Consider the following 23,591-nt stretch of genomic DNA (forward strand, 5'->3'; position numbering starts at 1 on the left):
CAATGAATGTCATTTGGATTAAGCGTTGGATATGTTTTTAATTTATTGTGCATACAATACAAGGTCTGCTCCTCTAGGTTAAGTGGGGTATATGTATAGGGGATTTTCGTGGCATGCTTATCGAAGCATTCCCATCGCTTCCGCAGGCCACGTGCCGCGTCTCACGCTCCGTCCGCCGAGGAGGAGATCTCCTGGCTCTACTTTTTCTCTTCCTCAACCACTTAGTTCAGCTTGAACTGGCTGGGCTCGGTGCCGGCATGAAGAACCAGAAACTCGGGCGTCATTGGGGCATTGAGGGTGACCCATGCCTTGGGCACGCCGGCATCATCGCGGGCCGATTGCAGGGCTTGCTGCAGGGCAAAGGCCACCGCTATTGACAAGCAGATGGCGGGTTCACCGGTAGCTGAAAAACGAGAAATTTTACTTACTGGTATTTCAAAAGGAACATGTGCTTATAAGCTCACCTTTTGATCTCATAAAGCCTGCTTTGTTGGGGCTCTTAGGCAGCAGCTCAATGCGAAGATCCACGGGAATGTCCTTGGCGCCCGGAGGCTTGTACGTCCAGGTGCGGTTCGTGAGGCATTCGCCAGTCTGATTGTCCACTACAATCTGCTCGCTAGTCCAGTAGCCAAGGCCCATCATGAAGGCGCCTTCGATCTGGCCGATGTCCACATTGGGATTCAGACTCTCGCCCGTGTCCTCCAGGAGATCCACCCGGTTGACCAGATAGTTGCCCGTGAGCACATCAAACTCCACCTCCGTTAGACAGAGCCCGCAAACCGAGTACGGGTCCATGTCACCCTGCTTGCACTGGTCGCTGGCAATGAGATTGATCTTCCTGTTATATGCCTCGTTGATCAATTGCTGCCAGTCGGAGGGCTTCAGTTCCTCCTTGACCGCCTCCAGGCGAGAATTTAACGTCGCGCAGGCCTTGCGCACGGCATAGCAGAGGGACTCACTGCCCACGGAGCCCCCGGTACCCATTGCGTTGGCTCCATTGATGGTTTCGCTGGCTTCAATGCGCACCATTTGCATGGGAATGCCCAGAGAATGGGCCACCACTTGGGATATCTTGGTATTCATGCCTAGAATAAATTAAATTTGAGTTAAGGAACCGTTTGAGCGATTTGTTTTTATTGTCTTGTGGCACTATAACCACGTGGAAGAATACATAGAATATCTACTAATTTATATTTCATGAAGTGATATCTTAGGTGACAGTACGCTATAAGATATCCCTGTCCGAGAACACAAATGGGTAGGTACTCACGAGCGCCCACTTCAAAAACATGAATCTCGGCCTGATAGATGGTATCCTCATTGTCCAGTTTGGACCCATCCGACTACTAGATCTGAGAGCCAGCAGGTGCTCCGAGAGCATGCGTGTTCCAATCCCTACGACTTTCAATTTGAACAGTGCGATTTTGATCGTCGCATAATCACTCACCTTGCCCCATTTCGATGCCTCCGTGGGAAACAACCACAGTGCCATCGCTGTGATAAATGGCTACCGTCGCGGGGTACTGTCCAAAGTAGCCCATCTGGTACTCCATTATAGCCAGACCCAATCCTCGTTTGCGCCACCGATTCTCTTTGTTGTAGGCAATAATCTCTGAGCGACGGTCCTTATAAAGGGTGCTCTTTAGGAATCCAGGCATCATTTCTGCCATTTTGTGGTTGGGCAAAATATTGGCATATCGCACATCCGCGGGATCCTGCCCCGTCTCGAAGGCGATGTGCTCGATGATATTTTCTATCATGGCAATGCCCTCCAATGACCCAGGAGCACGACACGGAGTGTTGCTGGGGGCGTCCGTGTAGACCAGGAAGCCATCCAACTTGTAGTTATCGCTGAATTCGTAGCAGTTTTTAGACACCGCCACTCCATGGCCCATATGGGACTCGTTCGATAGGTAGCCGGCATCCTCGAAGAAGCGACTGACGATACCCACGATCTTGCCCGACTTCTGAACGAAGAAGTCGTAGTCACAGTGGAACGCCCAGCGCTTTCCCAGGGTGCTCATAATGGACTCCAGAGACTGGACCAGGCGCACGGGACGATTCAGTTTGTTGGCAGCAACAGCAGCGGCCGCAGCGGCAAGGTTGCAGCGTGTGGCCTTGCCTCCGTATCCGCCTCCAATGCGGCGAGTCTTAACCTGCACCTCGTTAGCCTTGAGCTTGAGTATATTGGCGATGATGTCCTGCGACAGATCCATCCACTGGGTGGCTACATACACCTGCATGCCACCCTCGAAGGGCACTGCTACCGTGGTTTGAGGCTCCATGAAGTAGTGGTACTGCAGGCCCAAGTCCAGCTGACCGGAGGAACTCAGATCGAAGTGCTCCCCCTCCAGGTCGAGAGTGTCCAGCGTTGACCTGTACCTATGCTCGATACGGTCGCTGGATGAGGCTCCTACCTTGTTCAGCACATCCTTCAGGGTGGGAAGCACTTCCTTGGCGCCTCCTTCGTAGCTCAGCTTTACCAATCCTGCAGCGCGCTGAGCCAGGGCGTTGGTATTGGCGACGATTATGCCGACGGGCTGGTCATAGAATTTAATCTCGCCAGTGGCGAATATCTCCTCGTCTTGGGCAAAAAACATAGGCTCGCGTGTCTTAGGACCAAGGTAATTAGGTCCAGGTATGTTCTTGGCATCCAAATAGGCCACCACGCCCGGCAGAGCTAGCGCTGGCTGAGGATCCACCTTCGTGACCTTCGCACCCACTTTTTTAGCGTGAACGAAAGCCGCCCATAGCTGACTCGGCTGCGTGGGAAGATCGTTAGCGAAGGTTGCTTCGCCGGAGCACTGGATGAGACCCTCGTGCTTCTCCGTGGCCTTGGTCACCGGATAGTGTTCCTGGAAGGTCTCAAAGTTCTGCTTTCCACTCGACACCGGGCGCTGCAGCAAGGATCCGCCCAGAGCGAAGCGACTGCCCACTCCCTGTTTCCTCTGGGTGGCGGTCTTCAGCAGGAACTTGTAGAAGAGTCCGCAGGCAAGCTTGCGTCGGTACACGGGTGAGGCATCGGGCATCACCGCGTCGGGTTGCAGAAGAGTCGATAATTGTCCAAAGGCCTTCTCCACCAGTTCATTTTCATAGGGATTGCGTCCCAAAAGCAGTTTTTCAATGGCAGTGGCATGGACAAACTCCGGGTTGATGCCGCCAAAGCAAATGCGAGCGGTCTTCACTTTGGAGGCGTTGTCCAACTCGAGGAGAAAAGCGGCATTGACATAGGCATGGGCATTCTGGGCACGAGGCATGATCTAAGGGTAGGAAAAAGGTTGAGATTCAAAGCATTGAAGATAGATCCGTGATAGATCTCACCTTGTAGGAGTCAAACAGGAAACGATCCTTGGGATAAGCGGGCAGCACAAATCCTCGTATGATCTTGCCCTCCATCGGCGTCTTCAGATAGCTGGCGAGGCTCACAGTTGCCTGTTTAGCCACCGACTCCTGGACAATCACCTGTGCGTCCAGGGCCTCGAGGACAATGAACACGTCGGAGGGAAACTCCGGGTGCGCATGCTTGATAGCCAGATTGCCCGCCAAGGTGCCGGCCTGGGTTAATGCAAAGCAAATTGATGGAAAACAGCATTAGAGTCGAATTAGATGACCCATGCCGATGCCCATGATAAGATAATTCGAGAAGTTGGAGAACCAACTTACACCTTATCAGGCAGATAACATGAAAATTGTCGACTTACATTGCGCACGGGAACGTTGGCGATCCAATCGAGATGTTGCCACACCTGCGACAAGTATTCGAAGCCACGGGTCTTCTCCAGCTGGCGGCAAATGTCCATGGTTTCTGTGAGGCTCAGGTTTCCCCCAAGCGTAAGGGAAGAGGAATCAACAGCCAGCTTGTGTCCCTTGAGGTCTGCCAAGGCCCCGACATCGATGAACGCCTTTATGTCCGCACTGCGCCTGTACACCCCGTGAGCCGTGTTGCCGGCCACCAGCATGACGGGCAGCTTCTCTTTGACAGCGCTCTGCAGGACCTCAAATAGCTGGCTCAGGCTCTCCGGCCAGCTCCAGCGGCTGCCGTCCAGGTAGACCTGACTGCCCTTGGGCGACTGCTTCTTGCAGGTGCCAGCGCATAGCTCGCCCGTCTTGGGACACTGCTTTGTGCCCAGATCCTCGATGTCCGCACACTCCGCGGGCACCGCAATGTCGCTGTCTACCGCAAAGGACTTCATGGCATCCAGGATGGGGCGGTATCCAGTGCAGCGACAGATGTTGCCTCCGAATGAGTTCTCCACCTCCGCCATGGTCACGCGACCGCCCTTCGACTTGAGCAGCCCGTACATGTTCATCACGATTCCCGGCGAGCAGTAGCCGCACTGGGTGCCGTTCATCTTGGCCAGCCGCTCCTGGATGGCGTGGTAGCCCACCCGCTTGTTGCCCAGACCCTCCGTTGTGGTCACCTCCAGTCCCAGGCAGGTGTTCAGCATCGTGAGGCACGAGTTTACGCCCCAAGTGCGCACCTCCCCCGTTTCCGGGTGGATGCCGGTCAGCGTACACACGCAGACACCGCATCCGCCTTCCTGGCACATGAACTTTGTGCCCGTCAGACCGGCATTCTCTCGAATGAAGGTGTTGAGCGAGATGTCTGCAGGCAGGGCAGCCAGATTAACTGCAGGAGAGAAAATATTGCATCAGGTTTTGTTTATCTAATCTACAGTTATAAACCGCTCCAACATGCCAAACATTTCTTAAATTAGGTGCACATTTAAACGAGAAACTATACTCAAAGTGGATCTCGAAGTGATATGGGACCATGGGTATCAAATATGTTTAGCTCACTAGCTGTATGCTCAAGCCATGTAATTATTAAACAACGAAGGGGAACGTTGTTGTGAGTTGCTGCGGACACCGCAACTCTACATATATACCCGATACTATGTTAGTATGGCTCTCCTCCGGCAGACGCCGCTAATATTGAACGACACGACAAAGAGTGCGTGCGAGAGATACAAAAAATCAGTCTGAGCGTGACGTCGGGCGCTGCGTAGCCACTGCAAATTGATTTGTTTCCTTTTGGCTATAAAAATTATCTGATCTGATCCAGATTCAGCAATCTGATAGATATGGTCGTTATCTATGATTCTGCGTTTTTAGTTTTCTCGAATCTGCAATATTGTGGATGCAACAGATTTTTGTCCTTTGTGTGGGCGGAAGGGGGTGTGGCGAAATTTTGACACAACACGGTCAAGGTCCGATATCTCAGGAGTGTGGATACCAAATTTGGTTGCTCTGGCTCTTATAGGTTCTAAGATCTTTGAACTCATATTTTGCAATTGGCAAAACCGACCATGAAACCTGTGTGTTAGAGAGAGACAGAGCGTGAAAGAATGAAATTGTTTTCTTGATTTTGGCTATAATAATTATACGATCTGGTTCAGATTTTGAACTTTAGAAGATATAGTCATCCTCTACGATTTTGCGTTATTTTGGTTTTATCGGATCCTTAAAAATGTGTATGCCACAGATTTTCGTCCTTTGTGGGGGCGGAAGTGGGCGGGGCGAAGTTTTGAAATATTTTTGTAGCAGTGACATATCACAGAAGTCTGGATCCGAAACATCGTTACTCTAGCTCTTATAGTCTTTGAGCACTAGGAGCTGAAGGGGACGGACAGACGGACGGACGGACAGACAGACAGGGCTCAATCGACTCGGCTATTGATGCTGATCAAGAATATATATACTTTATAGGGTCGGAAACGATTCCTTCTGGACGTTACACACATCCACTTTTACCACAAATCTAATATACCCCAATACTCATTTTGAGTATCGGGTATAAAAATCGGTTCACTCTATTGTATATCAAACTTTTCATTCATCTTGTTAAGAACACGTCAGTGCGTAGAGTTCCCATTGCTAAAGCTCTTAAAATTTTGTAAGCAATTAATCAACAAATTAACTGCCCACATACTCACCTTCATATCTGGTGCCGTTGATTGTAATGCTGTGCACCATTATCTGTGTTTTATATAATCACTTGAAAGGGGCCACGATTGTTGTCTTGAAACAAATTGAAGTCTTTCTCGAGTTTAATTGCCGTTCGCTGTTTTCGAAGAAAGTTGCGTGTGTTGTCCACGCTAATCTCCGGTCAACTGTGGGTTAATGTGGCTGGAATCGAGCTTTTATTGCCGAGCCCCAAAACGTTCTCGCGATCCAAAGTTTAACTTGCTCCCGCAGTGACACTGGCTAACTACTATTTGATCGAGAGGAGAGCTCTCGTGTGGGTCTCTCTAAATTCTACAATACATACATACATATATGTACCTAGATTTATAATGAATCGTTATCGCACGATCTCTCATCCACTCTCTCTCTCTCATTATCCAAGTATATATTTACTCTCTCTTTACGGGCAAACTTATAAATCATTATCAGCTGTTGGCTTAGCAGTTTTTGTTTTGCTCGGGATTCTAAACAAAATGCAGAATACTTCTAAAATACCTGAAAGCGTCGAGAGCTTTAGATTTACAATGTATGCAATGATTCAGGTATTTAATTGGCAGCGTAGAAATCCATAACGCCCTGGAACTGGCAGGCAGCCAAGGTAGGCAACTGGAAGATAGCTCCCAAACGCACAGGAGAGGAATGAATTCTTAGGCAAGAATAGATGACTTTTTTGGATGTCATCGATTCCTTTAGGACTTTGTCATGACGTGTCATGACTTTGATTTTGACCCTTTCACACGCTTACTCATTCTCTCTCTTTTTCTCTCTCACACAAGAGATATGATATAACGGCTGGTGTTGGTGTGAGAAAAGTAAGTGACAGATGTAGCGAAATAAAAAATGGAAACATAAACTATTTTAAAATTCTTTAGGTGTAAAACTAAAACTAAAACGAAACTAAGTGTAAGAATGAAAATTAGAATAAGAAATTAGCGGTGGTGGTTCTCTCCTTTTCTATGTTTTCAAATGTCCAAATGTTTACATGTTATAGCCGTATGACATTAGACTTTGCTAACTAGCTGCGATTGCGTGCTTGCACCAGGTCCATTGGCGCAGTGTCCAGCATTGAAGAGTTTGAGGCGTCGAATGTATCTTACCAGAGCTATGGCTGAGGTGTTAAGCATTAAAAAAAGACCCAAGGAAAATGCAAATTCTGCAGAGCGTGGGGTCACCACTTGGCAAACACTCCATGCCATTCCATTGTCGACCCAGGCCGGCGGCGTTCTTCGGGCGTTCGCAATGAATGTCATTTGGATTAAGCGTTGGATATGTTTTTAATTTATTGTGCATACAATACAAGGTCTGCTCCTCTAGGTTAAGTGGGGTATATGTATAGGGGATTTTCGTGGCATGCTTATCGAAGCATTCCCATCGCTTCCGCAGGCCACGTGCCGCGTCTCACGCTCCGTCCGCCGAGGAGGAGATCTCCTGGCTCTACTTTTTCTCTTCCTCAACCACTTAGTTCAGCTTGAACTGGCTGGGCTCGGTGCCGGCATGAAGAACCAGAAACTCGGGCGTCATTGGGGCATTGAGGGTGACCCATGCCTTGGGCACGCCGGCATCATCGCGGGCCGATTGCAGGGCTTGCTGCAGGGCAAAGGCCACCGCTATTGACAAGCAGATGGCGGGTTCACCGGTAGCTGAAAAACGAGAAATTTTACTTACTGGTATTTCAAAAGGAACATGTGCTTATAAGCTCACCTTTTGATCTCATAAAGCCTGCTTTGTTGGGGCTCTTAGGCAGCAGCTCAATGCGAAGATCCACGGGAATGTCCTTGGCGCCCGGAGGCTTGTACGTCCAGGTGCGGTTCGTGAGGCATTCGCCAGTCTGATTGTCCACTACAATCTGCTCGCTAGTCCAGTAGCCAAGGCCCATCATGAAGGCGCCTTCGATCTGGCCGATGTCCACATTGGGATTCAGACTCTCGCCCGTGTCCTCCAGGAGATCCACCCGGTTGACCAGATAGTTGCCCGTGAGCACATCAAACTCCACCTCCGTTAGACAGAGCCCGCAAACCGAGTACGGGTCCATGTCACCCTGCTTGCACTGGTCGCTGGCAATGAGATTGATCTTCCGGTTGTACGCTTCATTGATCAGCTGCTGCCAGTCGGAGGGCTTCAGCTCCTCCTTGACCGGTTCCAGACGAGAATTCAGTGTCTCGCAGGCCTTGCGCACGGCATAGCAGAGGGTCTCGCTGCCAACGGCACCTCCAGTGACCATTGAGTTCGCTCCATTGATAGTGTCGCTGGCTTCAATGCGCACCTGTTGCATGGGAATGCCCAGAGTATGGGCCACCACCTGAGATATCTTGGTGTTCATGCCTGGAATGGATCACATTAGTCTTAAGAAACGGAACAGTTGGATGGATCTGCAACACTCACCTTGTCCCATTTCTATGCCTCCGTGAGAAACAACCACAGTGCCATCGCTGTGATAGATAGCTACCGTCGCCGGGTACTGTCCGAAGTACCCGATCTGGTACTCCATAATGCACAGACCCAATCCGCGCTTGCGCCACCGATTCTCTTTGTTGTAGGCAAAAATATCCGAACGACGATCCTTATAAAGGGTGCTCTTTAGGAATCCAGGCATCATTTCTCCCATTTTGTGGGCGGGCAGCATGTTGGCATATCGCACGTCTGCGGGATCCTGCCCCGTCTCGAAGGCGATGTGTTCGATGATATTTTCTATCATGGCAATTCCTTCCACGGACCCAGGAGCCCGACACGGAGTGTTGCTGGGAGCGTCCGTGTAGACAAGGAAACCATCCAACTTGAAGTTATCGCTGAATTCGTAGCAGTTCTTGGACAGCATTACCACGTGCCCCATGGGGGACTCGTTCGACAAGTAGCCTGCATCCTCGAAGAAACGACTGACGATACCCACGATCTTGCCAGACTTCTGAACGAAGAAGTCATAGTCACAATGGAAGGCCCACCGTTTGCCTATGGTAGTCATGATTGACTCGAGCGACTGGACCATGCGCACGGGACGATTGAGCTTGTTCGCAGCGACAGAAGCAGCCGCAGCGGCGAGGTTGCAGCGGGTGGCCTTTCCTCCGTATCCGCCACCGATACGGCGAGTCTTTACCTGCACCTCGTTGGCTTTGAGTTTAAGGATGTTGGCGATGACGTCTTGCGAAAGATCCATCCACTGGGTGGCTACATACACCTGCAGGCCACCCTCGAAGGGCACTGCTACCGTAGTCTGCGGCTCCATGTAGTAGTGGTACTGCAGACCCATGTCCAGCTGACCGGAGGAGCTCAGATCAAAGTGCTCCCCCTCCAAGTCGAGGTTGTCCAGAGTTGACTTGACCTTTTGCTCCAAGCGCTCGTTAGATGAGGCTCCCACCTTGTCCAGCACATGCTTCAGACTGGGTAGCACTTCCTTGGCACCTCCTTCGTAGCTCAACTTCACCAATTCTGCAGCGCGATGAGCCAGGGCGTTGGTATTGGCAACGATTATGCCGACGGGCTGGTTGTAGAATTTGATCTCGCCTGTGGCAAAAAGCTCCTCGTCTTGAGCAAAGAAAAACTGGTCACGGGTCTTAGGTCCAATGTAGTTAGGTCCCGGTATGTCCTTGGCATCCAAATAGGCCACCACTCCGGGCAGAGCCAGCGCTGGTTGGGGATCCACCTTCGTGACTTTAGCACCCACTTTCTTTGCTGTGACAAAGGCCGCCCACACCTGATTGTGTTGAGTGGGAAGATCGTTGGCGTAGGTTGCTTCGCCGGAGCACTGGATGAGGCCCTCGTGCTTCTCCGTGGCCTTGGTCACCGGATAGTGTTCCTGGAAGGTCTCAAAGTTCTGCTTTCCACTCGATACCGGCCGCTGCAGCAGGGATCCGCCCACAGCGAAGCGACTTCCAACTCCCTGTTTCCTCTGGGCGGCGGTCTTCAGCAGGAACTTGTAGAAGAGGCCACAGGCAAGCTTGCGTCGGTACACGGGTGAGGCATCGGGCAGCACCTCATCAGGTTGCAGAAGAGTCGATAGTTGGCCAAAGGCCTTCTCCACCAGTCCATTCTCATAGGGATTGCGTCCCAAAAGCAGTTTCTCAATGGCAGTGGCATGGACAAACTCCGGGTTGATGCCGCCAAAGCAAATGCGAGCGGTCTTCACTTTGGAGGCGTTGTCCAACTCGAGGAGAAAAGCGGCATTGACATAGGCATGGGCATTCTGGGCACGAGGCATGATCTAAGGGTAGGAAAAAGGTTGAGATTCAAAGCATTGAAGATAGATCCGTGATAGATCTCACCTTGTAGGAGTCAAACAGGAAACGATCCTTGGGATAAGCGGGCAGCACAAATCCTCGTATGATCTTGCCCTCCATCGGCGTCTTCAGATAGCTGGCGAGGCTCACAGTTGCCTGTTTAGCCACCGACTCCTGGACAATCACCTGTGCGTCCAGGGCCTCGAGGACAATGAACACGTCGGAGGGAAACTCCGGGTGCGCATGCTTGATAGCCAGATTGCCCGCCAAGGTGCCGGCCTGGGTTAATGCAAAGCAAATTGATGGAAAACAGCATTAGAGTCGAATTAGATGACCCATGCCGATGCCCATGATAAGATAATTCGAGAAGTTGGAGAACCAACTTACACCTTATCAGGCAGATAACATGAAAATTGTCGACTTACATTGCGCACGGGAACGTTGGCGATCCAATCGAGATGTTGCCACACCTGCGACAAGTATTCGAAGCCACGGGTCTTCTCCAGCTGGCGGCAAATGTCCATGGTTTCTGTGAGGCTCAGGTTTCCCCCAAGCGTAAGGGAAGAGGAATCAACAGCCAGCTTGTGTCCCTTGAGGTCTGCCAAGGCCCCGACATCGATGAACGCCTTTATGTCCGCACTGCGCCTGTACACCCCGTGAGCCGTGTTGCCGGCCACCAGCATGACGGGCAGCTTCTCTTTGACAGCGCTCTGCAGGACCTCAAATAGCTGGCTCAGGCTCTCCGGCCAGCTCCAGCGGCTGCCGTCCAGGTAGACCTGACTGCCCTTGGGCGACTGCTTCTTGCAGGTGCCAGCGCATAGCTCGCCCGTCTTGGGACACTGCTTTGTGCCCAGATCCTCGATGTCCGCACACTCCGCGGGCACCGCAATGTCGCTGTCTACCGCAAAGGACTTCATGGCATCCAGGATGGGGCGGTATCCAGTGCAGCGACAGATGTTGCCTCCGAATGAGTTCTCCACCTCCGCCATGGTCACGCGACCGCCCTTCGACTTGAGCAGCCCGTACATGTTCATCACGATTCCCGGCGAGCAGTAGCCGCACTGGGTGCCGTTCATCTTGGCCAGCCGCTCCTGGATGGCGTGGTAGCCCACCCGCTTGTTGCCCAGACCCTCCGTTGTGGTCACCTCCAGTCCCAGGCAGGTGTTCAGCATCGTGAGGCACGAGTTTACGCCCCAAGTGCGCACCTCCCCCGTTTCCGGGTGGATGCCGGTCAGCGTACACACGCAGACACCGCATCCGCCTTCCTGGCACATGAACTTTGTGCCCGTCAGACCGGCATTCTCTCGAATGAAGGTGTTGAGCGAGATGTCTGCAGGCAGGGCAGCCAGATTAACTGCGGGAGAGAAAATATTGTTTTAGATTAGCCGGAATTTATCTAATCTATCTAAACCACTCCAACATGTCAAAACCGTCTATAATTAGGTGAAATTTTATAGGACTTCTACCAACTATAATAATAAGACACATCTTCTGGAAAAGAATGATGATAATGATTTTCGACACGGTAAACCAGTTCATGAAAATTAACAGCAAATCTCACATAGACCTTGAACATTTTGAGGGACCTATATTTTATAATTATCTAAAAAGCTTACCTCACAAATGAGTATACAAAAATCATGAAATTATTTTCAAGATATGTCTATCTCGTTTGGCATATCATTATCTACTAATAACTACCTTAACGATATAATAAATACAACGAAAAAAATAGCTCAAATTATGGTCGTTATGCCACCCATTACTGTCTCCAAAGTTCTATACAAGTTCTCATAGAAAATATTCCATTTTGAGTGGGTTGTAATACACGATAAACAACAAAAACATGAGTAGGAATACTGAAACATTGTGTTCTCACTGGTCGTTTCTTATTTATCTTTTTGATGACACTTCTATCAAGCACTCAATACATTAATTAACTACCCACATACTCACCTTCATAGCTAGTGCCGTTGATTGTAATGCTTCCAGCCATTATCTGTGTCTTATATAATCCCTCAAATCACTTGAAAGGGGGTGCCTTGGTATATTGTGAAATTAATTGCAGGCTTTCTCGCTTTAAGTTGTCGTCCACCTGTTCTAGAAACTATTTATTTCACAATATGAAGCAAGCGCTGCTGGAAGGCAAGTTCCGTGTGTTTTCGACGCCGATCCCCGAGATACTGTACCCTAGGGCAGGTGGAATTGCGTATTTATTGAGTGGCCGCGGAGGGAGCCCCAAAATGTGCTCACGCTTTCAAGTTCAAGCTGCTTCCGCGCTCCGGCTCTAACTACTATTCGAGAGGAGAGAACTTCTACAAATTATATACTGAATCGTTATCTCCCGCTCTCTAAACAACTCTCGCACTCTCTGGTAAGCCTATGAGTATAAAGCTTTATCAGCCAAATGTTTGTTTAGAATTTTCTGTTTTGCTCGGGTTTCTAAACAAAATGCGGTATCGTTTCGGGTTTGGTTTCTTTTCAAAGAACTGGAAAGAGTTGAAAGCTCTTGGCTTCCAATAACTCACATTCCAAGGAATCATATGTGTAGGTATATCGCTATGAAAGGGTTTTTGTTTATAGAAAGAGATCGTTTGTATACCCATATGATCGTAATGGACATTCTACTTTTCCTCAAGGTTCTAAACAAAATGCGTTATTATTTCGGGTTTGGTTTCTTTCAAAAGAACTGGAAATAGTTGAAAGCTTTCGGCTTCTAATAACTCACATTCCAAGGAATCATATGTGTAGGTATATCGCTATGAAAGGGTTTTTGTTTGTAGAAAGAGATCGTTTGTATACCCATATGATCGTAATTGAAATTCAACAAAATGAAATCAAAGATTATAAAATACCAAGATATTGCATTAAGAAGAAATTCCATTTAAATTTTCGTTCGACGGTTCGTCTTACGGACACTGATACTTACATTCTCTTATCGGGTATCCTTCGTTCGACTTTTGTTCTTTGCCAAAGACTGTATTTGTTGTTGGATTGTTTGTGTAACACTCATTCAATCAAAAAAAGTTCTGAGAGATATAACTGTGTAAGCAAATATATATTTCACTGAATTCCCCAAACAACTTAAATCTAATAAGCAATTAATATGGGAGTATACCCAACCATATCCCATCTCACTTCAGGGCAAAGCTCTGCACTTGGTGGCCCGCATTCAGAACTACAGTCTCTGGCGTGGTTGGTGCCCCCAGGCGCACCCACTCTCGAGGTAGTCCCGCATCTGTTCTGGCCGATTGGATGGCATGCTGCATGGCAAAGAGTACGCCCACGGAGAGACAGAGGGCTGGCTCACCCGTTGACTTAGAGCGCATGAAACCCACCGGATTGGGGTTCTTTTGGAGCAGTTCTATGCGGAAATCGATGGGGATGTCCTTGGCGCCAGGCGGATGGTAGTTCCAGGTGCGATTGGTGAGAATGCGGCCCGTCTGGCGATCGTAGACCAGCAGCTCCGTCAGATAGTAGCCGAGGCCCATGACAAAGGCGCCCTCCACCTGGCCCACATCGATGTTGGGGCTGAGACTCTCTCCAGCATCTTCGAGGATATCGACGCGGCGAATCAAGTGGTTGCCAGTGAGTATGTCCAGCTCCAGTTCACTGAGACTCAGTCCAAAGATGCTGTAGCTGGGAATATCTCCCAGTTTATAAGAGTCGCTGGCTATGAGAATAACGGACTGCAAGTAGGCAGCCTGTAGGATCTGCAACCAGGTTGCTTTTTTTCCCAGCTGTTTCTTCACGGGCTCCAGACGCTTGTTCAGCGTGTCGCAGGCCTTGCGCACGGCCAGTCCAATCATTTCGCTGCTCATGGAGTTGGCCGTGATCATGGAATTGGCTCCGCTTACCGTGTTGCTGCTCTCTACGCTCACGCGCTCCAGGGGCACGCCTAGTACGAAGGCTGCCACCTGGGCCGCCTTCGTATTGATGCCCTGGCCAATCTCTATGCCACCGTGCGTGATGACCACCGATCCATCCTCGTGGTAAATGGCCACCGTCGTGGGATACGTGAAGCCAACGGTCGTGTTCAGCGGAAACTCCATGAGAGTCAGTCCCAGTCCGCGTTTACGCCACCGATTCTGCGCGTTGAATAGGTTGATCTGCCCCCGTCGCTTGCGGTATTCTGTGGTGGCCAGGAATCTGGGCAGGAGTTGCACCATCTTGCTACCAGGTCGGAGATTGACCAGACGGACATCGGCTGGATCCAGCTGACAAGTGAAGGCGATGTGCTCTAGAGCTGTTTCCGTCATGGCGATTGCTGAAGAGGTAAGAGGGAATCCAAAGTTATTTTAAGGACGGAAAGGAGGTCAAGCAGGGCTTACCCTCTGCTGTTCCAGGTGCCCGACACCATGTGGAACTGGGGGCATCTGTTAGGATGGCACTTCCCGAGGTCTTGTAGTTGGAGTTCGTCAAGTTGTAGACATTCCTGAGGGCCGGCAGTGTGAGAAAATCGACCACATTCTCGTTGAGATTGCAGCCCGCATCCTCGTAGTATTTATTGGTCAACATGGTGATCAATCCATTAGCACGTGCACGGAACTCGTAATCCGAACGACAGGCCCATCGCTTGCCATTGCACTCCATCATGGATTCGATGGTCTGGACAAATCTGGCGGGCCGGTTCAGCTTAGAGGCCACCAAGGCGGCGGCACAGGCTACAATATTGCAGCGCGTGACCTTTGCGCCATAGGCACCTCCCACACGTCGCACCTGGAGCTGCACTGTGTTCACATTCACCTTCAGCATGTGGGCAATGCTTCCCTGAGTGCCATCCATCCACTGGGTGGAGCACCACACCTGCAGAATATTGTCAATGGGCACCACAATTGTTGTCTGCGGCTCCATTGTGAAGTGGTACTGCGATTCCAGTTGCAGAATACCCCGACCCAATACATCGCCAGGCGCCAAAGCAGATGGATTCAGTACCTCTTTTTCCCCACTGTCCTTCTTTAGACAGACGATGCGATTCTCCAGCTTGGCTGCCAGCACTTGGTTGATGCTCGTGTAGATCTTCCGCTGATCGTTGGCGTAGGTTACCTGCACCAGGGTGGCTGCATAGACAGCCGTATCCTGCGAGAGGGCTGCAATCACACCCAGAGGTTGGTCGTAGTGCTTGACCCGACCAGCAGCAAAGATCTCATCCACTTCAGGCGTAAGCGGGGTGACCGTCACGAAGTTATTCGCTCCCGGTATATCCTTGGCCGCATAGAAGGCCACAACTCCCTGGCACTGCAGGGCAGCCGAGGGATCAATCTGCTCGATTGTGGCTCCCACTCGCTTGGCCGTGACAAAGGCACAATAGACGGCATTCGAAGTTGTCAAGAGATCGTTCATATACGTGGCCTCGCCCGAGCACTGAATGAGACCTGCAAAGATCGAAAAAACTCAGCATCTGATTGCACTCCTCTCAAGATGGTACTCACCTTCCAGCTTCTGTACCGCCTGTGTGACTGGATAGTTCTTTTTGATCGTCTCGAATGTTTGACTGCCCGAGGACAGAGCACGCTCCAGCAGTAGACCTCCGCTGCGATAATTTTCCCTTACCAGATCCCTGGGAGCGGAGCCCAGCAGGAATTTATAGAGGAGCCCACAGGCCAACATCTGACGATACTCGGGCGATGCCTCTGGCGGCCTCTCCTCGGCCTGGAGGCTGCCTTGCAGCTGCTCAAACATCTGAGTGACTGTGGCCGGATCGTAGAGATCTCTGCCTGGCAGGAGCAGCTCCATTGGCTGATCGTGCACGTAGTCGGGTCGAATGTTGCCAAAGCAAATGCGAGCCGACCGCACAATATGCCGCTGTAGGTCCTGCCATTCGATAAGGATTCCCGCATTGACATAGGCATGAACATTCTGCGCTCTAGGCAGGATCTGTTGGAATATACAGAATTAATAGGAGATCGTTCAGGGAATTTCAAACCTCACCTTGTAGGAGTTGAAAATATATCTATCCTTGGGATAGGCCCTCAATATGAAACCGCCGATGACCAGTTTCGGTGTGGCATCGCTCAGATAAGTCAGGAGGCTCATAACCCGCTGGCTACTGGGATTATCATAGACCAAAACATTGACATCCAATGCCTCAAAGGTGATGAACACATCCGAGGGGAATTCGGGATGCTCCTTCTTGATGGTGATATTTCCAGCCAATGTTCCATTCTGTAGAACACGTTATATGTGGTATAAATAGATGTTTTTCTTCAGTGTAGCTTTGATTTACTCTCTCTGCGACATAAGCTTGTGAAAGTTAAATGAGTTTAAAGATATTCCCTAACACAGAGCAGTGTCTATGCGAAAAGAGAAGCAATTTGTTAGTTGTGGAATGGGAACTCTCTTCTTAGAAGAAGAGTAAGAGTATCCACAAGTTGCACCCACTAATTTGTTGAATTTATCTACTTATTTGGTCACCGACGAAACGAGTTTTGTGGATTTATGGCCCGCTATCTACTCACGTTTCGCACTGGGACATTGGCAATCAGGTTGAAGTGCTGCCACAACTGTGCGCAATACTCGAATCCCGGCCGCTTGGCGGCGATGAGAAACAATTCCATGGCATCGGTAAGGGTGACATTGCCGCCGAGCAGAATATGATCCGTTTCGAGGCTGTGCTGCTTCAGCTCTGGCACCGCATTAACGTCGATGTAGTGGCGTATGCCCCTGGGCCGCCGGTAGACCCCGTGAGCCGTGTTGCCGCCCACCAGGAAGTAGAGCTCTCCACTCGGCACCTGGCTGAGGGCTGAGAAGAGCTCCGTCAGCGTCTTGGGCCAATACCAGTGGGCGGCACCATTGTCCTGCCTGCGCGCCGGTCTGGAGCAGCTGTCCCGGCAGGACTGTCCCGTTCGGGGGCACAGCAGCTCGAAGGAGTCCTCAATGTCCACACACTCCGCAGGCACTGCAATGTCGCTGTCCACCGCAAAGGATTTCATGGTATCCAGTATGGGGCGATAGCCGGTGCAGCGGCAAATGTTGCCACCGAAAGCGTCCTCCACTTGGGCCATGCTCACCTGCCCCCGATGCTGCTCCAGCAGCCCGTACATGTTCATCACGAATCCCGGGGAGCAGTACCCGCACTGGGTGCCGTTCAGCTGGGCCAGACGCTTCTGAATGGGATGGTAGCCGCTCAGTTGGTTGCCCAATCCCTCGTCCGTTATGATATCCACATCATCGCAGGTGTTGAGCAGCGTCAGGCACTTGAAATAAAGTTTTATTAGTAGCCAAGGGCAAACCAATCCCTGTCTACAGTACTTACAGAGTTGGCTGCTCTCGACTGCGCCTCGTCTGTGGCCGGATGACGTCGTCGGATGACACACACACAGGAGCCGCAGCCGCCTTCCAGGCACATGTACTTGGTGGCCGTCAGGTGGAGATGCTGGCGCAGGAATGCGTTCAGGGTGAGGTCCGGGGCGTAGTCCCCAGCCTGCACCTCGTAGGGGAAGCCATTCACACTAAATCTGATGCTCATCGTTGCAGAGTCGGTAGCCAAATGGTGCGAGGTCTTGGCCATTCGCTTCTATTTCAAAGCGCTGCCTGAAACCTGATTACCCGTTAATTAGGCTAAACGGGTTCCAGCGTCCGATAAGAGCGCCATCACAGCGGGCACTGTGCGAAATCTTCAAGCTAATTACGCAGCCCCAAATGCATTTGAACTGCTTTCTTTTGTAGAATTTTTTATAGGATACAAATACAAATAAACGCATAGTAGGTATATTTGGAATATAAGTAAAAATAAGTTTAGAAAGTGAAGCAGAAACGCTGACATTGCGCTTCGGGTCTGGTGTCCGATGCAGGCCGGCATCTGGCGGTCTCGGCGGCCGCGCTCCCACTGTCAGTGAATCTGCCTACTCAGCGATCTTACAGAAGTGGCCAATTTGGATAATATTTGTTAACTTATATCTTAAAAGAAATACCAAAACCCATTCGAAATTAGAATCTACTTAAGCCTAAAGCTCGTCGCCTCATGACCCGCATTCAGCACCAAAGTCTCGGGCGTAGTGGGTGCTCCCAGACGCACCCACTCGCGCGGCAGCCCTGCATCATGTCGGGCCGATTGCAGGGCCTGTTGGAGGGCAAACACCACACTGACAGCCAGGCAGCAAGGCGGCTCTCCAGTGGCCTTGGAACGCATAAAGCCCGGCCCATTGGGATTGGGTTTCTGGGCCAATTCGATGCGAAAATCAATTGGAATATCCTTGGCGCCGGGCGGCTTGTAGTTCCACGTGCGGTTGGTGACCAGGCGGCCCGTTTCGCGATCGTAGACCAACTGTTCGCTGAGCCAGTAGCCCAGGCACATGACAAAGGCGCCCTCGACCTGGCCAATGTCGATAAATGGACTGAGACTTTCGCCAGCATCCTCGAGGATATCCACGCGCTTGATTTGATTGTTACCGGTGAGGACATCCAACTCGATTTCGGTGAGTGCCATGCCGTACACATGGTAGTTCTCCATGTCACCCGCTTTGTAGTGATCGGAGGCAATCAGGTTGATGGATTTGTCATAGGCAGCGCCCACGGTCTTAACCCAACTGTCGCCGCTCTTCTTCACCGGCTGCAGTCTGGTGTTGAGGATCTCGCAGGTTTTGCGAACTGCAAAGCAGAGACTCTCGCTGCCGACGGCTCCGCCAGTGACCATTGAGTTGGCGCCATTGATGGTGTCCGAAGATTCTACCTTGATGAAGCTCAAATCGATGCCCAGGGTGTAGGCAGCCACCTGAGCCACCTTTGTGTTCATTCCTGGAATGATATCCATAGATAATAAAAGCAATAATGATACTAAACAGTGGCCCCCACTTACCTTGCCCCATTTCGATGCCTCCGTGGGTAACCACAACTGTTCCATCCACATGATAGATGGCCACGGTAGCGGGGTACTGACCAAAGTAGAAAATGGGATAGTCCATCACGGCTAGGCCCAGGCCGCGCTTCATCCAGCGGTTCTCGGAATTGTGCGCCTCGATCTCTTTCTTCCTCTCATAATATTCCCGCGACTCGAGGAACTGCGGCAACAATTCAGACAACTTGTGGGTTGAGGCTATGTTGAGGAGTCGCACAGCTGCCGGATCGCTCTGGACCTCAAAAGCAACATGTTCAATAATATTCTCCATCATGGCAATGCCCTCCACCGATCCCGGCGCCCGACACCAAGTAGAACTGGGAGCATCTGTGATCACCGCGTTGCCATTGTTCTTGAAGTTGACGCCAGTAAAGTCGTAACAATTGGTCGCAGTCAAGGTTGAGTGCATATCGATGGGACTCTCGTTATTTACCCAACCAGCATCTTCGTAGAAATCATTCGACAAGCCGACAATCTTGCCGTTGGCCTTCACGTGACACTGATAGTCAGAGCGACAGGCCCAGCGCTTGCCATTACAGTCCATCATGGACTCCAGAGTCTGAACAAAGCGAACAGGACGATTCAGCTTATAGGCAGCCAAGGAAGCGGCGCAGGCCACCTGATTCCCGCGGGTGATCTTCGAGCCATAGCCACCGCCCAATCGCCGAACCTGGAATGACGATAAGTGAATAAAAAACTCAAAAATGTAAAGGAACAAATCACCTGTAACTGAACATCCTTGGCCTTCACTTGCAGCATGTTTGCAATGACAGCCTGAGTGTGGTCCATCCACTGGGTGGCCGAGAAGACCTTCAGGCCATCCTCAAAAGGAATGACCACCGTCGTTTGCGGCTCCATGGTGAAGTGATACTGCAGGCCTATCTGCAATATGCCTCTAACTTCCAAATCGGGAGTGTCGGAGAAAGTCACTTCCTTCAGCTTCGATTTGGACACAGCAATGATGCGTGACGGATCCGGTGTTTCCGAAGCAAAGACATCCCCAATGCTGGTTATCAATTTGAAGTCGGAGGTCGCCTGAGTGTAGGTGATCTTCACCAGCTTTGCCGCCCGCTGAGCTTGATCGGCAGTGAGGGCTACGATCACTCCCGCCGGTTGTTCCGAGTGACGCACCAGTCCGGAGCAGAAGATCTCCTCTACCTGGTAGCCAAAGCTCGGCTCACAGAAGGTGTTTGTCCCAGGCACATCTTTGGCACTGTAGAAGGCAATCACTCCAGGTTGCTTGCAGGCCTCCTTGCTATCGATTGCATCGATGGTGGCTCCCACCTTAGTAGCTCCTACGAAGGCGCAGTATACGGTGTTGGACGGGGTCAGCACATCGTTCATGTAGGTAGCTTCCCCCGAGCACTGGATCATGCCCTCTACCTTCTGCACGGCCTGGGTTACGGGATAGTTCTGCTTCTGGGTCTGGTACACCTGCAGACCCGATGATAATGGGCGCTGAAGAATCTGACCTCCACTCTTGAAATTCTCCGCGACCTCTGCAGGTGGGGCGTGCTTCAGAAAAAACTTGTAGAGTAATCCGCAGGCCAATTTCGTGCGATAGGCAGGACTGGCATCAGGCAGGACCTCGTCTGGATTGAAAACACTTGGTAGCGAATCAAACGTCTGTTCTATGAGTCCACTCTCGTAGGGACTGTGTCCCACCATCAACTGCTCAATGGCGGTGGCGTGGACAAAGTCGGGTCGGATGCCACCAAAGCAAATCCTGGCATTCTTCACCTTTGAACCGTTTTCCAACTCGAGAAGAAAAGCGGCATTGACATAGGCATGGGCATTCTGGGCCCGTGGCATGATCTATTGCACAAGAAAGACTTTCTATAGGAAGGGAACTGTGGAAATAATCAATACATTACTTTGTAGGACTCGTATATGAACTTATCCTTGGGATAGGCAGGCAGGACGAATGCCTTCACCACAAGCTTTCTATCGGTTGCGCCCAAGTATTCGGCAAGGGTAATTTCCTGCTCCTCAGTGGCACTTTTCATTGCCAGAACCTTTGCATCCAAAGCCTCGAAGGACAGAAAGACATCCGATGGGAACTCGGGATGCTGTTTCTTAATAGAGATGTTTCCAGCCAAAGTCCCCGACTGTAAAGAAGAGGAGGTCAACTCAGATGATCGACCCTGGGAGCTGACTCCAAACTCACATTGCGCACGGGGACATTCGCAATGAGATCCAAATGGTTCCATAGAACCTCCAGATACTCAAAGCCGGGCTGCTTGGCCGTCGTACTAAGGATGTCCATGGTCTGCGTCAGACTGAGGTTCGCGCCCAGCTTTAGCTGCTGCCCCTCAGTGCTGTGCTCATGCAGCTCCTCCACTCCACTCACATCGATAAAGTGCTTGATGTCCGTCGATCGTCTGTAGACACCATGCGCCGTGTTGCCAGCCACCAGCATGAATTGATCTGCCTCTCCGATCTTGTCCAGGGCCTCAAACAGCTCATTCAAGGTCTTGGGCCAGTGCCACTGGCTCCCGTCCTCATAGACCAAAGCGGAACGATGACAGCTGCCGCTACAGGGCTGCCCCGTCTTGGGACAGTTGAGGGCCTCCAGGCTCAGATCCTCGATATCCGCACATTCGGCGGGAACCTGGATATCGCTGTCCACCGCAAAGGACTTCATGGCATCCAGAATGGGACGGTAGCCGGTGCAGCGACAAATGTTGCCACCGAAGGAGTTCTCCACCTCCGCCATGCTCACCTTGCCGTCATGCTGCTCCAGCAGACCGTACATATTCATCACGAATCCCGGGGAGCAGTATCCGCACTGGGTGCCATTCATCTTGGCCAGACGCTTCTGAATGGGGTTATAGCCAGTGCGTTGATTGCCCAACCCCTCGGCAGTGACGATCTCCAGCTGGGCGCAGGTATTCAGAAGCGTGAGGCACTACAAAGAGAGAACATAAACGATTTCTAGTTAGAGGTTGAGCGAATGAATGGATGGGATCTGTTCAAACCGAATTGACGGCCCAGCTGCGGGTTCCATTGCGGACTACGCAAACACAGGCCCCACATCCTCCCTCCTGGCACATGAACTTCGTGGCCGTCAGTTGGGCATGCTCCCGAATGAAGGTATTGAGAGTGATGTCTGGGGGCAGATTGGTCAGATTCACTGTGGAAAATAGGGGGTGAGGACAGTATATAATTTTGTGTTAAATGAATGTGTTACACAGTCAACGATTGCGTGCAGTTTCAAAAGCTATTGTACTACTTAGACTCTACTATTACTTGATTACTATCCTTATCTGAAGGGAATAAACATGTATCATATTAAATGATATATGATCAACTTGGTAGACTAAACACTACAATTTGTTTACATCAGAGCCGCAGATCATCTTTTCTGGAGACTTCACCAAAGACCAATATAAATATGAGATCACAAAAGGGATAGGATTCTCCTCTGACTGTTTCAATAATAGAAAACAAAATGATCTAACGATTTATGTCAAGAACCAACGAAATGATCTTACTATTTTGGACTAGGGCTGTAAAGGGAGTAACCGATTCTTAGCACTTTCTTCACTGACAATTAGCATTTTGTTAATTAGACTTTATCAAGAATCTTTTAATCACAGAAATATACTAATTAAACCTTGGCTAAATAATTACCCTACTGTGGTGTCATTCATGGTTTTACTTATTACACTATATTATAATTAGCTTGCACCATCGTTCTCTCGTTTACCTAGCGGAACTAACAATCCAAACACCTATGTATACATAAAAACTTTTAAAACTCACCCGTGTACGGCTGTCCATTAATTGTGAATTTTGTAGTCATTTTTCTAGTTCACACCACAAACAAATTCACTCAAATGTCAGCTGCTGATAGTTTTTTCTATAAATAATTCAATTGGTGGCCACTTTTTTGATATTTTCCAATGTTTTCCGTCTCTGGTGTTCCACTGCGAGGTTCGCTTCTTGCCACAAGCACTGCCGTTGCTTAACTGACGATCTGCTCCACAGAATTTGATTGCGATTTTTGTGGCAGCCGTAGATAAATGTCAGTTTGGCGGGAACTCTGTATAAATTAACAATAATTTTGTTAAGCTTTCATGCCTCGCTCGCGATCGCAAATAATTGCAGTCTATCGCTCCGACGGCTCCGTTACGTTTCGTTTCGTTTTCAGCTGCTGCCGGCTTCCAAGCCATTCGTCAGCTGTTTTCTGTTGTTGTCTTTTGGCAGCTGTGTATAGTCACGATATTTGCGAGAACAGCAAAAAATAAAAGAGGTCAAACTTTGGCGCAACGAAGCATGGAATACCCTTCGGCAGGGTGTTTTTAACAGGAATGATTCGGGAGAGGAGAAAAGTGACGTTTTTGGCTTAGGAAAATGGATTTCAAAAACAGTTACGGAGAGCAGTCCATTAGGTCCTCGTTCAAGAGAAAATACTCCTTGGTTTTAGAGATATAAAATCTGTAACTAGTATTTCTCATCATTTGATGTATACCTGGCATACCCTATCTGAAAAGACTTTGGCGCTCCGTCGCGTCAACAAATGACTACGTGAGAGAGCCTTTTGTTAGAGCTACATACATATGTATAGCATTCGT

General features: G+C 50.2%; 4 protein-coding genes across 4 annotated transcripts; all 4 read right to left on the reverse strand.

The window, feature by feature from the left end:
• Positions 1-18: 18 nt before the first annotated feature.
• Positions 19-6,135, reverse strand: LOC117183732 (indole-3-acetaldehyde oxidase-like). Its single transcript, XM_033378706.1, has 6 exons — positions 5,937-6,135; positions 3,702-4,630; positions 3,322-3,555; positions 1,448-3,260; positions 465-1,085; positions 19-403 (listed from the first exon to the last, which is right to left on the reverse strand). The coding sequence occupies exons 1-6, from the start codon at positions 5,974-5,976 to the stop codon at positions 222-224; spliced, it is 3,819 nt and encodes a 1,272-aa protein (XP_033234597.1). The 5' UTR covers positions 5,977-6,135; the 3' UTR covers positions 19-221.
• A 1,269-nt stretch (positions 6,136-7,404) lies between these two features.
• LOC4803309 (indole-3-acetaldehyde oxidase-like) lies at positions 7,405-12,359 on the reverse strand. The gene is made up of 6 exons (XM_001360034.4): positions 12,135-12,359; positions 10,604-11,532; positions 10,224-10,457; positions 8,350-10,162; positions 7,669-8,289; positions 7,405-7,607 (listed from the first exon to the last, which is right to left on the reverse strand). Exons 1-6 carry the CDS (start codon positions 12,172-12,174, stop codon positions 7,426-7,428), a joined length of 3,819 nt encoding a protein of 1,272 aa, XP_001360071.1. The 5' UTR covers positions 12,175-12,359; the 3' UTR covers positions 7,405-7,425.
• Positions 12,360-13,217: 858 nt separating this feature from the next.
• On the reverse strand, positions 13,218-17,786 carry AOX2 (Aldehyde oxidase 2). Its single transcript, XM_001360037.4, has 6 exons — positions 17,434-17,786; positions 16,637-17,374; positions 16,110-16,343; positions 15,611-16,055; positions 14,510-15,553; positions 13,218-14,445 (listed from the first exon to the last, which is right to left on the reverse strand). Exons 1-6 carry the CDS (start codon positions 17,686-17,688, stop codon positions 13,313-13,315), a joined length of 3,849 nt encoding a protein of 1,282 aa, XP_001360074.4. The 5' UTR covers positions 17,689-17,786; the 3' UTR covers positions 13,218-13,312.
• Positions 17,787-17,872: 86 nt separating this feature from the next.
• On the reverse strand, positions 17,873-23,373 carry AOX3 (Aldehyde oxidase 3). Its single transcript, XM_001360035.4, has 7 exons — positions 22,780-23,373; positions 21,993-22,147; positions 21,182-21,922; positions 20,889-21,122; positions 19,738-20,829; positions 18,976-19,684; positions 17,873-18,914 (listed from the first exon to the last, which is right to left on the reverse strand). The coding sequence occupies exons 1-7, from the start codon at positions 22,817-22,819 to the stop codon at positions 18,115-18,117; spliced, it is 3,771 nt and encodes a 1,256-aa protein (XP_001360072.2). The 5' UTR covers positions 22,820-23,373; the 3' UTR covers positions 17,873-18,114.
• Positions 23,374-23,591: the final 218 nt, after the last annotated feature.

This window comes from Drosophila pseudoobscura, chromosome 2 (genome assembly GCF_009870125.1).
Source record: "Drosophila pseudoobscura strain MV-25-SWS-2005 chromosome 2, UCI_Dpse_MV25, whole genome shotgun sequence".
NCBI lineage: Eukaryota > Metazoa > Arthropoda > Insecta > Diptera > Drosophilidae > Drosophila > Drosophila pseudoobscura.